Source organism: Amyelois transitella, chromosome 13 (assembly GCF_032362555.1).
Source record: "Amyelois transitella isolate CPQ chromosome 13, ilAmyTran1.1, whole genome shotgun sequence".
In the NCBI taxonomy this organism is placed as follows: domain Eukaryota; kingdom Metazoa; phylum Arthropoda; class Insecta; order Lepidoptera; family Pyralidae; genus Amyelois; species Amyelois transitella.
The window spans coordinates 3,925,465-3,942,773 of record NC_083516.1 but is presented as its reverse complement, the minus strand read 5'-3'; the positions used below and the strand labels follow the sequence as shown (position 1 = coordinate 3,942,773).

General features: G+C 39.6%; 2 protein-coding genes across 2 annotated transcripts; one reads left to right on the top strand and one right to left on the bottom strand.

The window, feature by feature from the left end:
- Nucleotides 1-833: 833 nt before the first annotated feature.
- LOC106140368 (26S proteasome non-ATPase regulatory subunit 2) lies at nucleotides 834-11,071 on the bottom strand. The gene is made up of 18 exons (XM_060947472.1): nucleotides 10,857-11,071; nucleotides 10,715-10,771; nucleotides 10,412-10,630; nucleotides 10,245-10,330; nucleotides 9,910-10,116; nucleotides 9,629-9,787; nucleotides 8,856-8,985; nucleotides 8,291-8,516; nucleotides 7,827-8,060; nucleotides 7,195-7,343; nucleotides 6,972-7,074; nucleotides 6,516-6,682; nucleotides 6,145-6,259; nucleotides 5,560-5,720; nucleotides 4,952-5,136; nucleotides 4,436-4,641; nucleotides 1,711-1,829; nucleotides 834-1,444 (listed from the first exon to the last, which is right to left on the bottom strand). The coding sequence occupies exons 1-18, from the start codon at nucleotides 10,929-10,931 to the stop codon at nucleotides 1,250-1,252; spliced, it is 2,793 nt and encodes a 930-aa protein (XP_060803455.1). The 5' UTR covers nucleotides 10,932-11,071; the 3' UTR covers nucleotides 834-1,249.
- Nucleotides 11,072-12,198: 1,127 nt separating this feature from the next.
- LOC106140362 (cytochrome P450 315a1, mitochondrial) lies at nucleotides 12,199-17,259 on the top strand. The gene is made up of 7 exons (XM_013341944.2): nucleotides 12,199-12,284; nucleotides 12,995-13,395; nucleotides 13,737-13,943; nucleotides 14,442-14,578; nucleotides 14,692-14,886; nucleotides 16,624-16,839; nucleotides 17,125-17,259. The coding sequence occupies exons 1-7, from the start codon at nucleotides 12,214-12,216 to the stop codon at nucleotides 17,239-17,241; spliced, it is 1,344 nt and encodes a 447-aa protein (XP_013197398.2). The 5' UTR covers nucleotides 12,199-12,213; the 3' UTR covers nucleotides 17,242-17,259.
- Nucleotides 17,260-17,309: the final 50 nt, after the last annotated feature.

Here is a 17,309-nt window from a genome sequence, read left to right as displayed (position 1 = left end):
TTCACATTATGTAGCTCAAAAAGAAAAAAGTTGTTGATACAACTTGTATGTTGTAGCTTTCATCCAAGTTGAACAAATTTCTCGTGTAATTTAAAAATCAGGAATTAAAAAAGATACACAACATTTTATCAAAAGCGATATCAGTTTAGACACAAAAGCTGAGATAGACGTTCAATTAGTTTGGGTGTTATAAAAAATATTTTTCTTAACCTTACAATGAATTATAATGTTTAGAAAAGGATAATGCAATGAGAGACAAAAATAGTTCTTGATGCACAAGTGACTAATTTTTATTATAAATTCGGTATAACTTACCCTAAAATTATTACAATTACAAATACCATTGCGCCAACCAAAACAAGAAATAAGTCCCACATTTTAAATACGAGTATTTATGGAAGGAATTAAAAACGAAAAATAATAACATGTGCACTGCACTCGTTTAAATATCTCGTAATTATTACCAGGAAAGTTTCAAAACTACCCACTTTTATTGTACAGATTCTGAATTCAGATTATTATTTTTACAGAACAGTATTCTGCCCTGTCTGTTTATTATAACAATGGGATACAATGTTAAAAAGAACATCCCGGACACTTGAAAACCTTTAAATTGAATGCTCTACTTATATTCATAAGGCTTTTGCTCTTTATAGGGAAAGTTTATGAAAATCAAGTGAGCTTATTTATAATAAACTTTCACTTCCTAATTAGAATCATAATGATTAGCTTATCTTTAGTACTCTTGAAATAAGTGAGCCTGCATCATAGCTTCAGTCTTGAAGTAGGTTTTTAACCTTCACTTGATAGTAACGAGAAATAAAACAATGCAATGCATATACATAATAGATATTTTTATTACATTAAAATCGGAAAGTTACACATATAAAGTTACGTCTAACATCATAGAAACGGAATAATATAAGAAAATAGAAATTCAATATTGTACATGAAACTTAAGGAATGAGTGTCTTACATCGCACTTAATTTTGTGCATAGTTGTAAAGCTAAATCTCAGAATTGAGATCCAAGATGTAACCAAAACATGCTACTATAATGGTGTCAGAACCATTACTTGTGACATCAAATTCATTAGCTCTTTTATTGATGCTCTTTCATTATCAAGGTATATTTAAGATTTTAAACTTCCCTCTTCAAACATGTTAGGTATGTTTGAAGAGGGAAATTTAAAATTACTACTACTTCTATAATCTTACATTATTCTGAAGTCTACACATCTAACTGTAGTCTACTGGACCGAAGCCATAATGCTGTCTTCGTTCTTCTTGAGGATAACAAAGCCCTCCATGACGGGAGACAGTGGGATGTACTCGTCTGTGGCGAGTTCGGCGCGCTCGCCGAAGGAAAGCAGCACCGGCGTGGTGTGCGTGTGAGATCCGGCGATTGTCTTCGGTGTACCAGCCTTACCGATCACGTCGACCGCCTGGAAGAAGAAAATAATGGGTTTACGATTTCTTATAACCCGCTAAGTCTGTCTGCCTGCTTATCTCAAATGTTTGGTAAAGGTAGTTCAAGAGTACTCTAATGCAATGAGATTTGCCTTGGCTTATCCCTATGTGAGGTATAAGAGTAATTAATTTTATATACTAAGTATAATATCAAGGCCTCCTATATTATAATTTCTGCCTCGACAAACTATTTAAAGTCATCGATGTTTCTGGGCTATCACGGAGTTCACATGAAGGTTACCTGTCCGACTCGCACGCTAACGTTGAGGGGCTGCAGGTTCTCGTCAAGGGTCACCAGCCAGCGGGGCTGCATGGACGTCGCCAACACGTACAGTAAGTAGTGGGACTTGCCCAGAATAACTGCAATAAAAATAAAAGATGAGTAAGTATAGTGTTCGTTACATAAAAGAGGTCTAAAACGGAACCGAGAAGAGAGGGAAGAAAAAAGGAGACAATTACCGCAAACACATATTGATTCTATTAGCGATTGTTGGTTTTTAAGTTAGTTGCTCATATCCTATGCCTAGTGGATCTTGCCTAGACGCCATAAAGTCCCGAGGAAGGCCCGAATAAAGCATGCGGGTGTATGTCATCATTTTGGCCCAGGGTACTGGCCCAGGGTACAGATTGATGACAAACAAGATAGAATGGTATGAAGATGGACAATGTATCAGCTGTCTCAAGGTAGCTTCCTCGACTGACTTGACCCTCAGTAAAAAAGACAGAAAATGGTATTTTGATACAGTTACTGGGTGGAGGCTCAGGGAGACAGGTGAACTAGCGACTTGGAGAGCAGAAGCTAGACAAACAGATGGTGCACTGACTGTTCTTGCAGTCGAGGAAGGCGGTGAGCACGACGAGCAGGCCGGCGAGCGCGGGCTGGTTGATGAGGCGGCGGTCGCTGTGTGGGGGCTCAGGGAGACAGGGGAACTAGCGACTTGGAGAGCAGAAGCTAGACAAACAGATGGTGCACTGACTGTTCTTGCAGTCGAGGAAGGCGGTGAGCACGACGAGCAGGCCGGCGAGCGCGGGCTGGTTGATGAGGCGGCGGTCGCTGTGTGGGGGCTCAGGGAGACAGGGGAACTAGCGACTTGGAGAGCAGAAGCTAGACAAACAGATGGTGCACTGACTGTTCTTGCAGTCGAGGAAGGCGGTGAGCACGACGAGCAGGCCGGCGAGCGCGGGCTGGTTGATGAGGCGGCGGTCGCTGTGTGGGGGCTCAGGGAGACAGGGGAACTAGCGACTTGGAGAGCAGAAGCTAGACAAACAGATGGTGCACTGACTGTTCTTGCAGTCGAGGAAGGCGGTGAGCACGACGAGCAGGCCGGCGAGCGCGGGCTGGTTGATGAGGCGGCGGTCGCTGTGTGGGGGCTCAGGGAGACAGGGGAACTAGCGACTTGGAGAGCAGAAGCTAGACAAACAGATGGTGCACTGACTGTTCTTGCAGTCGAGGAAGGCGGTGAGCACGACGAGCAGGCCGGCGAGCGCGGGCTGGTTGATGAGGCGGCGGTCGCTGTGTGGGGGCTCAGGGAGACAGGGGAACTAGCGACTTGGAGAGCAGAAGCTAGACAAACAGATGGTGCACTGACTGTTCTTGCAGTCGAGGAAGGCGGTGAGCACGACGAGCAGGCCGGCGAGCGCGGGCTGGTTGATGAGGCGGCGGTCGCTGTGTGGGGGCTCAGGGAGACAGGGGAACTAGCGACTTGGAGAGCAGAAGCTAGACAAACAGATGGTGCACTGACTGTTCTTGCAGTCGAGGAAGGCGGTGAGCACGACGAGCAGGCCGGCGAGCGCGGGCTGGTTGATGAGGCGGCGGTCGCTGTGTGGGGGCTCAGGGAGACAGGGGAACTAGCGACTTGGAGAGCAGAAGCTAGACAAACAGATGGTGCACTGACTGTTCTTGCAGTCGAGGAAGGCGGTGAGCACGACGAGCAGGCCGGCGAGCGCGGGCTGGTTGATGAGGCGGCGGTCGCTGTGTGGGGGCTCAGGGAGACAGGGGAACTAGCGACTTGGAGAGCAGAAGCTAGACAAACAGATGGTGCACTGACTGTTCTTGCAGTCGAGGAAGGCGGTGAGCACGACGAGCAGGCCGGCGAGCGCGGGCTGGTTGATGAGGCGGCGGTCGCTGTGTGGGGGCTCAGGGAGACAGGGGAACTAGCGACTTGGAGAGCAGAAGCTAGACAAACAGATGGTGCACTGACTGTTCTTGCAGTCGAGGAAGGCGGTGAGCACGACGAGCAGGCCGGCGAGCGCGGGCTGGTTGATGAGGCGGCGGTCGCTGTGTGGGGGCTCAGGGAGACAGGGGAACTAGCGACTTGGAGAGCAGAAGCTAGACAAACAGATGGTGCACTGACTGTTCTTGCAGTCGAGGAAGGCGGTGAGCACGACGAGCAGGCCGGCGAGCGCGGGCTGGTTGATGAGGCGGCGGTCGCTGTGTGGGGGCTCAGGGAGACAGGGGAACTAGCGACTTGGAGAGCAGAAGCTAGACAAACAGATGGTGCACTGACTGTTCTTGCAGTCGAGGAAGGCGGTGAGCACGACGAGCAGGCCGGCGAGCGCGGGCTGGTTGATGAGGCGGCGGTCGCTGTGTGGGGGCTCAGGGAGACAGGGGAACTAGCGACTTGGAGAGCAGAAGCTAGACAAACAGATGGTGCACTGACTGTTCTTGCAGTCGAGGAAGGCGGTGAGCACGACGAGCAGGCCGGCGAGCGCGGGCTGGTTGATGAGGCGGCGGTCGCTGTGTGGGGGCTCAGGGAGACAGGGGAACTAGCGACTTGGAGAGCAGAAGCTAGACAAACAGATGGTGCACTGACTGTTCTTGCAGTCGAGGAAGGCGGTGAGCACGACGAGCAGGCCGGCGAGCGCGGGCTGGTTGATGAGGCGGCGGTCGCTGTGTGGGGGCTCAGGGAGACAGGGGAACTAGCGACTTGGAGAGCAGAAGCTAGACAAACAGATGGTGCACTGACTGTTCTTGCAGTCGAGGAAGGCGGTGAGCACGACGAGCAGGCCGGCGAGCGCGGGCTGGTTGATGAGGCGGCGGTCGCTGTGCGCGGGGCTGAGGGTGACGGTGCCCTTGCCCGCGTGGCACAGGCCCTGGGCGAGGCGCACCATGAACAGGTGCACGGGCGACTTGCCGTGGTACAGCGCCAGCGCGCGGAGCATTGTAGCCAGTCTGCGGGGAAGAGGACCGTTGGTTTTAATCAATAAGAGTAGTTATCATTGCAATACTAAGGGCCTCGCTGGCAGGCGCGCGAGGCCGTCGAGTGTAAACCCGTTCGGTGAATAAATTGTGGCCGTGATTGTCTCTACAGACGAGGGTCCCAGGTCCACCTATGACTAAAATCCAGTAGTCATAGATTAAACACACAAAATTCCAATTCTTACAATTTTTTGTCACATCGCATCACATAAGCTTCAGAAAATGTTTGATTGAAAATCTACATCAGTTATAACAAAAACAAAATCATTATCTTGCACATTACCTGGCATTGTTGGTTCCAGCGCCGACCAATCCCATGGCGAAGATGGCGTTGTAAGCGACGTCATTGTCGGAATCGTGAGAATACTTGTTTAGAACGTCGATGACAGCCAGTTGTGGGTTCGAGATAGAACACAGAGCAATTGCCAATGGCACTGCGCGGCGCACGGCTGGCTCTCCGTAACGACCCTAGAAAGGGAACACATTTGGATTTTTTTTTCATTAACCACATAAGAAAACAATACATTGAGTATTTAAAAGTCATCTTTTTTCTAGCCTTAGCTGAAGGTATTTATTAATCATTAAATATTATATCTTCTTCTGTCTGACCATTCAGAGACTCTAAAGTCTTGAGCTAGTAGTCCTCAGTTCAAAGATACAAATGAGCCAATATCTATAGTCTATGGTAACAAACGAGCTGTTACTTTTAACACTCGCATCTTTAAGCGAGTGCACATTTCAGCGCCGGTCTCTTCAACGAAGGAGATGACAGCGACTATGGAAGTGACCATGGCTTGCACCAACGACAACTATTTGTTGGAAGTCTTTGAGATAAAAGAACTCAAATGATAGACACAAATGAGGTAATATATATAGTCTATGGTAACTCACGAGCTGTCCAAAGATGCGAGTGCACATTTCCGCGCCGGTCTCCTCGGCGAAGGCGATAACGGCGACTCCGAGAGTGGCCACGGCCTGCACCGATGATAATTCCTTGTTGGCCTCCTTTTCCTTGTCCTTCTCCTTGCTCTTGCCGTCCTTTGATGATTTGCCTATAGAAAAAAATAATAAACGTCCAATTTTTTATGTAGGTTTCAGAATTGCGACCACGAATAGACAGATACATTGTAGGAGAATCTTACAAGGTGGTCTGATGACTTTAAAAGGTAAAGGTAAGTCAACACACGATATATGACTTCCTACCCATAAAGATCTTTTGGAGAAGACTGAGTTAATCACATAAAAGAATTGACTGCCCAGTAGAAGCACAGCCGAAAGTTCTGGTTGTAGAAAGTTATTTCACTTGGTAGAAACTATTGCTGGTGTTAGTAGTACCTAATCAAAGATCAAATAAAACTATAGTATAAGAGGATGGTTCACGAACTCTGGTAAGCCATTCATATCTTGTATCTATTCAGTTCAGATGAAGAGTCATGATGAGACATATGAAAGATAGTGAACATTCACTGGTGCTACCTTTGCTCTTATCATCCTTGGAAGAGCTCGCTGCAGTGGAGCTGCTGGAGCCTTCTTTGGCTTCTTTCTTGTCTTGCTTCTTGAAAGCGGTGTCCTCAGCTGAGGATTGTTCGTTCTGAAATCAGAGTATTCACATCAGCTGGTTTCATAATCGTGTCTTTATCTCTTCTAGGGTAAACAGTCTTGAAAAAAACGCCATTTTAATCTGTAGGCTTAGTGATAGCATTGAGATTTAAATCCTAACAGGCGGTTAGCCTATCGCCTAAAAGAAGAATCCCATGTTTATTATTCGAGTCTAAAGGTGCAGAGTATCAGCAAATTTGAATTTGAATTTAGAAATAATACATATCACATGGAGACAATCCACCTACATCAGTCTCATAGTGCTTGGAGCAAATGTGCAGCATCTGTTGCACGACGAGCACGTCACCGGTGCCTGCGTACGCGCACATGGACAGTGTGGTCTGGCACAGAGACTGCTGCGGCTCTGGCAACACTTCCAAGGCCGCCATGGTGGCTTCCGTGCGCTCCTTACAGCCTGAGGAAAAAGAATGCGATTGAAAATGATTTCTGAACTTGAAAAAATCATTAAAATGACACAAGCAAAAACAATGTTTGTGTTCCTTTTTATCAAAAGCATATGTCCGTGGCTGACACATTGGTGACAATATACGTCAGTTTTCTTTGTATTCAGTTGAAGTATCTATAATTGATGGCAGATGCTCATAATCTAATTGATAAAGAGGTGCATAGAAACTTATTGTTACTGCAATCAAAGAAAACAAGAATATATTAGGGGGACTGTTAACCTCACAACAATTCCTTACCCAAGAAACACAGGCCCAATCCCAAATGCAAGAATCTAGCATAGGTAGAAGAGTGCAAATCCTTGTTGTCATCTATGAGGCGTTGAATGATAGCGCACGTTACCTAATCAACAAAAACATAAAAATTATTATCAATTTTTTTTACAATAAACAGATCAACAATGACAACCTCAATAGTGAGAAACCTTCTCTATGTGAGAGCTGGTAACATGGCAGAACTCACCTCTCCGTTGCAGGAGCCGACGGCGATGAGGCCGCAGGAGATGGCGGCCAGCGCGTAGATCTCGGGCGTGGCGCTCGTGTCGCTCAACACCGGCAGGAGGTGGGACAGCACGTCCTCTCGATGCGTGCCCGCGTACGCGATGCCGAGACCTGATGACCGATAATTAATGTCACAAGGCTCACAGTCCATTTTTTTTTCTTCTGGCGTAGATACCAGTTACACCTCTCTGGAGAAGAACCCAATGTTCGTGTTTTGACCATAAACCTATATTGGGTAAGTCTGACATGCCGCAGGCTGTTGACGACGTCTAGAAAACTATTTATTACAGTGACTTTTTGAAAATTTTCGTGATCCTGATTACAACTTCAAGGCTCAGGGTCAGCAAAGATTTAACGATCACCGCTTGACTACGCCTTCTTAGAATTCCCGACGCGACTTACTAGTTGTTAGTAAATTTGTAATTTAATTATCCAATGTGTTATGCAGCAAGAAGAAAAAATTTCTAGTCATTTCACACTGTTGTTGAGAAGAACAAAACAATTGAAAATAATTAAGTAATTCATATTAAAAATACAAATGTGGGTGTTATATTTTGGCCAAAGATCAACACATTATATATAAGGAGAACTCACCTAAAACGCTGCCAATCCTAAGATTGGTGCTAGAATGTAGCACATAATCTGACAACAACGCTAGCGCCGGATCGCACTCGTTGCGTACGCCGCAATTGACCAGCCCCAACGCCAACAACGCTCCCGCCTTGATGTGTTCATCGGCTGTGTACAAGTACTTGTCGATGGGTGTGAGACCACCATCTACATCCCATAAGTGGATCATGCCTAGGGAGGCAGCCGCGGATAACATACCTGGGAGAGAAATTCATCATGATCAACTACTGTATGAAAAAGAAAACATTCTAAAAATATTTTAAAGAAGTCATGATAATGTAATGATTTTTGTCGGGCGATAAACTATCGCTGTCCTTTTTCACATCATAAAAAAAGCGAACCAGCGATAGTTTTAAGCGCGATAGAAACGACGTCGCGCGTGCCATACATAAAGAAGTGTATGTATGAAGTATGAAACAAAGTCATACCATGATCTTTATTCTTGTACATCCACTTATTCCCATCTTCAGTGGTGACAAGCTTGTCACGGCCAAAGCCAGCATTCACGAAAGCGTTGACGAACGTTGCGGAGAGATTTTGGCGCGCAGAGTCCACTGGGTGGTCTGCCAGTAGTGACGGCCTGAGTGCTGAACCGGCAGACTCCAACCAAGTCTTATAGACTTCTTCGGGAGTTTTTGGCTCCATTATGTCGAGCTGAAACAATTTATGAAATCTTCAACTTCTTTTTTCAAGTAGGTACATAGAAAATTATACTCTTTTTTTTTTAATAATCTGTTTTTATGCCATTAAATTTATCATAAATAAAAATGCGCATATTTTACCATTAAAAAAAATCTGTTATAACTCATTAGAAAATAAAATTTCAAGCAGCTGTTGGTTGATCTAAAATTATAGGTAAGTATCTCAAAAATCTCAAAAAAACAGTACAGGTACACAAGTATCTCAAAAAAAATCTGCTCTCCTGTAAAATTTCGCTAGATATTAATTGATATCAAGAAAACTTCAGCTATATCAATAAAATGCAGAACATACCTCTCTAGCAAGGCTTAAGTAATGATCATTGATGTGTGCATTGAGGAGAATGGTACGCAGGTCTTCGTCGTCCATGTCTAGCGGCACGTACTGACGCGCGAGCATGTAGCAAAGCTGCTTCTTTAGTAATCTGAAATGTACAGCCATGATTTACTGACACTTGCAATAAAGTTACATACATACATACATAAAATCATGCCTCTTTCCCGGAGGGGTAGGCAGAGACTACCTCTTTCCACTTGCCACGATCTCTGCATATTTCCTTTGCTTCATCCACATTCATAACTCTCTTCATGCAAGCTCTGCAGTTTCGGGTACTTTATAAAGTTACACTGCTTCTTATTTATCACCATACATATATTGTACCTTTATAATGGAATTTTCACTTTTATTGTTCCTTTTTAATCCAATTTTCATGAATGGTTTATATATTTGTAAAGATTACCCCTTAATAACAAACTTACATACATACAAATAGTCATGTCGTGGGGTAGACAGGGCCAACAAGTCTTGAAAACATTGAAAGGCCCCTTTCAGCTGTATGGTTAAATGATGGAATTGAGATTCCAGTAGTGACAGGTTGCTAACCCATCGCCTACAAGAAGAATCGGGATAACGTTTTTGAAGCGTAGATATTATGAATTTGAATTATATCTTAACTGAGCAGAGAAATACAGGCTATTTTACATTATTATGTCAATATACAAATTATGAAAGTTGAAGAATGGATAACTTAGAATATGTGAACCAAATTATAATTTTAAAAAACTTACGGATCATTACATGAATTGAAGACCTCCTCACACTTGACCTTGTCATGAAGCTGCATTGCAACCAATAGTGCCCTTGGATATTCTCCGAAACGTAGGTATGTATCCAACACACCCTGTAGGATCTGAGTGGCCTCTGGTTCTACAACATAACTGGCACACCTAAAAGCATAGCACAAAATAGTATGCACCATGGGATATGTTGGGTTAAAGCTTAAGGATATCTCACCAAAGTCAAGAGACTGATTGTATATAAAATATTAGGTAAAAATAAATAACTTTACCCAATAAGATACAGGCAAACACGAGGATAGTTGCTCTGATCCATATGTTGTGTTAGAAGGTCGAGCCGGTCGATTTCCATTAGGAGATCACAAGCTTGGATCTCAGCAGAGTGCTGCATGTCAAAGGCAACAACATCCCTTACTAACGGCAGCAGAGTGTCCATGTTCTCAACATTCCACTCTTCAGCTATTTCTCCTTCCAGTTGTCTAAAATAATAAACACTTATAGATACACCTTTTTCAGGACAATTTAATGGTAACTATAGCTAATTAGATGTAGGTACATTAAATCCATGTGAAGTACCAGTTCAATCAATATAACAATTGTACTGTACCTGACATATTCATGGCCCCAATCTCCAACATTAGACATAGTTCCGAGGAGACAATATTTAAGACATTCTCTCTTCTCTGCAGCATCCTTCAAACAAAGATAAAAAAATTTAGAAGAACATGTAATAATTAATCTTTCTATTTAATTTTGGTCTTCAATGGTACTTACTTGAGATCCACTCACTCCCATTGCTAATACGGACACGACATCAGCACAAAACTTCTTGGTCTTTGCATCTGTGATTTTTCCATATACTTCTTTCAGAGCAGGATAATGTTCCCGCAAAAACTTGAGAGGCTTTGGCACTGACGTCATCGATGTTGTGGATGTTCTAATGAGGTTGCTGAGCATTTGAAGAGCCGGGAAATACAGATCCTTTTCATTCCCCTAAAATACAAAGGCATGTTAGGGTTAACTATGCTGTTTTTTTATTATTTATAGAAAAAGTAAGACAAATAAAAATACACTCACCACAAGCTTTTCGACTAGCATGTTCAGTTCTTCTTGGAGACGTTTATCTTCTTCGGACTTGAAAATAAACAAAAGAGATAAAGTACATAGGTAAATGAAAACCAAGTAACCGCATATTCTCAATAATAAGTATTTTGCCTACCAAATCGTCATTCGGAGCAGGGACAGGCTCAGCCTTTTCCTTTTTAGGCTCTTCTGCCTTATTTTTCACCGTCATGTTTGTTGTATTTTATATTTAAATAAAATAAAATCTATTTCAAAATCCGCAGTTCAGCGAAAAAATTCTACAATTTTGGTTTCACGATGAGTTTTATAATTTTGACAAGTCACCTCACCAACCACAGCGACAACTTTGTTGTAAAGTGGCCATATAAAAAATCTCAAAATCTACTAGTATCTACCATTTTTTTTTACCCAAATGCAGCAAAGCCAAAACAGATTAAGTCCCAATATAATATAATGATGTTATTGAGAAGTGATTACGTAAAATTTTAACTTGATTTAATTTTTAGATTTTATTTGATTTTACGTAACATGATGTAACATTTACATTTCTTGGATATTTTGGTACATAAATTTGATTGATTAAAAACGGGTGCTCGTACGCTAAAGGAAAACATCGCAAAAATACCCTGCTCATGACTCCTGGAAGCTAAAAATTTGATGAGGTCAGACGAGAACTTAACTCATATTGGGAACATGCATGGTGTTAAATCATAAATTAAATCGACACGTTAAAAAATTCCTTTGAACATAGTACATATTTACATATTCTCTATTATTTTATTTTTATATAAATATATAAAATAATAGAGAATTTTATATACATTTAGAAAACTAGCTTTCGTCCGGAGCTCCGCCCTTATGAAAAGTATTCTTTGTTTTTCTCCTTACTTGACGTGTATGCAGGTTTAGTGGTTTTGTAGTAAATGATGGCAAAAGAATCACAGAAACATACTTTCGCATTTATAACATTAGTTTAAGGCATCCGTTGCGCTAGTCTGTTACGCAGATCGTCTTAAATTCAACACCCGACATATATTGGCCAGTTATAATTGTATGGATTTTATGGATATTTTTGGTCCATTTTTTGTCGATTACATTCGCAAAATATATTTCATATAAATATCTTCAAACTTGTTTTTCTAAAGTTCATTTAAATTATCATATTGTTTAGCGATGGTTGGGAATCCGATCTCAGGTCGAGACATCGCATTATTCATTGAATGTTATTACCATATAAACAGGATCGCACAGCTACCTGAAGCCGCGACCGGATGATTTAAAATCACAGGTTTTATTTCAATACCCACGTTCTGTGAAGTGGACTGTTCTGTGTAATAATAAGTGATATACATCCATTTGTGTACAAGTGCATACTGGTTAAAAAAAATATGTATCGTGTAAAAATATTAATGGCAAGGGCGCAAAATCTATTTTACAAAAGGCATAATGCAACGGTATTATTACGAAAAAGCTCAACTAAAACAATCAAAGATATGCCCAGGCCCAGAGAATTGCCTGTTTTTGGATCTCGATTACAATTGTGGGCAGCTGGAAATCAAACTAAGTATATCTTATGTTTAATCTACTTAGAAGCTTATATACATTATAATACTTAGTATAACTCTGCTATAGGCTTTCAATCTTTCCGACATTGTCGGCTCTGTCTATTCCGTAAGGGATAAAGACGTGATTATGTTGACACATAATCACGTCTTTATCCCTTACGGAATAGACAGAGCTGACACTCCACACAAGTGAAAGTAAAAATCACGTTCGCGCGAATATAGCAAAAATCCTGTCAGTGCATCCCTTGACTATTTTAGGAATCTTTATGCCAAATTTTTAATCTCTAGTTCCATCCCAACCCCAGTGATTCCTTAAATTTTATTATTATGCGTTGATATATCAGTCAGTGTCCTCTTTTATTAAAAAAGGTTACGGACAGGATTTTGTTTGTACGTACGTCTATTTATTTTAAACTGTATTTGTCAACTAAAACTATTAATAAAAGTACTTTCCAAATAAAAAAAGTTTGATTCGGTGAAAAAAATTAATAAATATGAAAACAAAATACATACAACGTAATTGATTGACTAACTATTATACAAAGCCAATCAATGATCGACGGACACCGAAACATAGAAATCCGATTAATTTTGGTCTGAACGGAAACATCTTCAAATAATGTTTAATTTCTTTTATTCAAATAAAACTTATTAGTTTATAGTTAAATTGCATCTTGATTTTATAATTGCATAATTAATTATTTCACAGATTGCATAATTATATAGATGCGCGACATAAAGAGCTTGGTCCTATATTTTATGAAAAATTAAACGGAACCACAAATATAGTTTTTGTAAGCGATCCTGCATTGATAAAATCACTTTTTATGACTTTGGAGGGAAAATATCCACTTCATATTTTACCAGAACCTTGGATATTATATGAGAAGCTATATGGATCCAAAAGAGGTCTTTTTTTCATGAATGGAGAAGAGTGGTTAACAAACCGTCGTATAACGAATAAACATCTATTAAAAGATTCTGACGACTGGTTAGAAAATGCTATAAATACCCCGATACAACAATTTATTTCAGCATGGAAGGACAAATGCAAAAGCACTAGTTTCATGCCTAATCTAGAATCTGACTTTTATCGACTTTCTACAGATGGTAATTATTCATACATTCATACATACATATAATCACGTCTATATCCCTTGCGGTGTAGACAGAGCCAACAGTCTTGAAAAGACTGATAGGCCACGTTCAACTGTTTGGCTTAATGATAGAATTGAGATTAAAATAGTGACAGGTTGCTATGCCATCGTTTACAAGAAGAATCCTAAGTTTCTAAGTTTATCCCTTAGTAGCCTTTTACGACATCCATGGGAATGAGACGGAGTGACTATTCTTTTTTAATTGGTGCCGGGAACCACACGGCACATTATTCAATTGTAAAAAATTGCAATATTTTATTTATAAAAAAAAATCATGATTTGTTATTGTTTTAGTGATTATTCAAATATTACTCGGCAGCAAAGAATCATTTAATCGAAGCAAGTACTACGAAGAACTTTTAAACATGTTTTCTGAATCAGTTAAAATGATTTTCATAACCACCACAAAATTATCTGCTTTTCCATTACATTTATCCCAACAGTTAAACTTGAAAGTGTGGAGGGACTTCAAGGATTGTATCGATTTATCTACTGCATTGGGTATGTGTAAATAAAATTTTCAATTTAATCTACAATTTATATTTTAGATACCAACTTATCATGAGAAATGTATGCTTAGTCTAGGTGACCCATCCTCCCGTAACTTGCGATCAGTAATGTAACAGATATATTTATGGAAAATCTCCGTTATTTTCTTTTTATTAATTCTATACATATTTTTAGATTAAATCGTTGAATTGTTTCAGTATATCAAAGACATACTTTATCCCACGAGATTATATAACTTACTATAATTTTTTTCGCGATCAAAAGTATGCTTATGTTCTTAATCAGGGTCATCTCTATCTCTGTACTAATTTTATTAAAATCGGTTTAGTGGTTTAAGTGTGAAAGTATCACAGACAGACAGCCAGATAATCGCGTTTATGATATTAGTAGGGATAATTTTAAATCTTCAGTATTAAATTACCTACTAGAAACATTTTTACCCAAATGTTTCATATTTTTTAAATTAGGTGTTTGCTTTTATATTCACAGCACACAAAATTGTCAAAGAAATCATAAGAAAGAGGCATAAAAGTGATGGTTTAATTAACAAATTGTGCAAGGAAAACATTTCGGACGATAATATTACAAAAATTGCAGCAGATTTTGTAATAGCTGCGGGAGATACGGTAAACACTAATAAAAAAATATAATTGAGGCATTTAGGTTAGATGCAGAAAGGTGGTAAGGACGTTACTAAATTATGAGAAATCTAAATGCTATGTATCTTTCTGTTCACAAGACGGCGTATACAACACTGTGGATATTGCTGTTACTTTCAAGACACCCTAAAGTAAGCAATGAGTTGAGATCGAATGACAAAAATAAAATACAACTCGTTATTAAGGAAACGATGCGATTATATCCCGTGGCTCCATTTTTGACTAGGATATTGCCTAAAGAAAATATTCTTGGAAATTACATTTTGGATTCTGGGGTAAGTATATTAATTTACTTTTATAATTTTATATAAAAAAAACAAATTAAGTTATGTAATAATTTTTTTATATTATAATGTCATAAGAGAAAAGTAAGGCATTAGTATGTACGCTTGATGGCAGAGAAACAATGATTTTAAACTATATATTTAATAAAATAATTATTGAAATAAAATTATGAATGACGGTGATATATAATTAAGTACTAGAGGTATGGAAATTTGTAGTCTGGTAACATTTTTCACACACGTCATTACGGTAAAATAAAGAAAACTTATTGTCAACGTATGAACGTACGTAGGTAGGATTGGTTAAGATAGTCAAAATATGAAGTGAATATAAGTTGTTGAAATCGGAAATATTTTTAAAATTATATTTTTAGGAAATAACCATGAACTGCATAAAATATTTCAGAAATTACAAAAAGTATATTATTTATTATAACAGCAGGAATTTCAGTGCTCTTAATTCTGATCTATACCAGAAAAGGGGCGATGGATATAATCACCCCACACAAAACAGTATAATTTATGATACTAATTGTTCGAATAGACGGCACATTTCTATGGAAGCTTTTGTGGAATGGCAGCAGCAGACTTATACAAGTATATCCAACAGTACCCTAGTACACTTAATGCAAGATGGCTTGTTATACTTTCATGACACAACCGGCCTGACCTGGTGGGCAACAGTAGTGAGTTCCACTATACTCATACGCGGATTAATAACATTGCCTCTTACAATATATCAAAATTATATTTTGGCAAAAGTTGAAAATATTAGCTTAGAGTTAAAAGACATGATTAATGAATTGAAAAAAGAGACCACAATAGCTAAGAAAGTATACAATTTAACAGATAAACAAGCAGTAGTATTGTATAAGAGATCCCTGAAGAAGCAATGGCAACAGCTTATTGTAAGAGATAATTGCCATCCCTTCAAAGCAAGTTTAGTTATTTGGTGTCAAATTCCAATATGGGTGTGCATGTCTTTTGCTCTTAGAAATTTGGTGTACATGCAGTCAGGCGACCCTGCTGCCTTAGTGACGTTTATGGAATTGTCTGGTGGAGGATTTGGTTGGATACCAAATTTAGTGGAACCTGATCATTCCCTTATTTTGCCTGTAGCATTTGGAATAACTAATTTGACTATCATAGAAATACAGAGGATGTCAAAATTGAGAGAGCCATCAAAAATGTATAATACCTTCACAAATGTATTCAGAGTATTTTCCCTAGTAATGATACCTGTAGCAGCCAGTGTTCCATCATGTATGTGCCTTTATTGGGTTACCTCGAGCGGATTCGGTTTGATCCAGAACTTGTGTCTCTTGTCACCATCTTTGAGGAGAAAGCTTGGGATACCTGAAGCGCCTAGTGAAATTGAAGAACCCTACAATCACATAAAGGAAGAAATAAAAAATACAGTTGCAAAAATTATGCCAAAAAAGACCTAATAAATGAGTGTAAATAAGTTTGTTACATTGTATATTATTCAGAGATAATCCTTACCACAAATTTCACAAAAAATTCTTCAATCTAAAATGACATAACATCTTTTTCAATTGCTACACAGCTTTTAAAGTATCAGCATACTGTTCCCAACTTAGAATCAAAACATCTAAAGTTGAAATTAAAAAATTAAACAATGTTTGCTATTTTTTTACTTAACACGACATGCATATTAAGCACTTTCTAATTATGAAGTCTCTTTCTTAATATGTAATACTGTTTTAGACCCCAATTGTTGCTTCCATTTTCACATCTGGGAGGGATGAGCACAATTTTAGTCAAGCAGACAAATTCCTGCCTTATCGATGGGATAGGAACGACCCCAGGCGACAAGACTTAGCCAAGCATGTACCATCAGCTTCTTTGCCTTTCGCTATGGGCGCCCGTTCTTGTGTGGGTAAGAGAATCGCCATGCTTCAGCTGACTGAAATTATTCACCAAGTAAGTTTATTCAATGTAATTAGGTATACTTACCTAATATCCCATATCATTTCTATGTGCTATATGCATAATTGTCGTAGCGTGATAGTTTTTCAGTACTCTGTGGTGGACATTGGAGGATTTGGTTCTTTACACAAGGTTAATCAATTTGTTTATGCTATTAAGTAGTTGGTATGATTATACTGAGAATTTGTAGAATCCTCCAAATTTAGTAGAATTAATAAAATATTCATGATTTCCTTTAAGACAACATTATTTTGGTTATCAAATCTTCTATTTTTTCAGATAGTGCAGAACTTTGACTTGGAATGCATTAATAGCTCTGAAGTATCCCCCATAATGTGCCAAGTCTTGATTCCTAATCAAGACATTCAGATAAGAGTATCTCCGAGAAAGCAATGAAAGCTTGTGTTATTGCATAACTTTATTTTGTAATTAACACAAATAAACAATATTTACATAAGTATTGC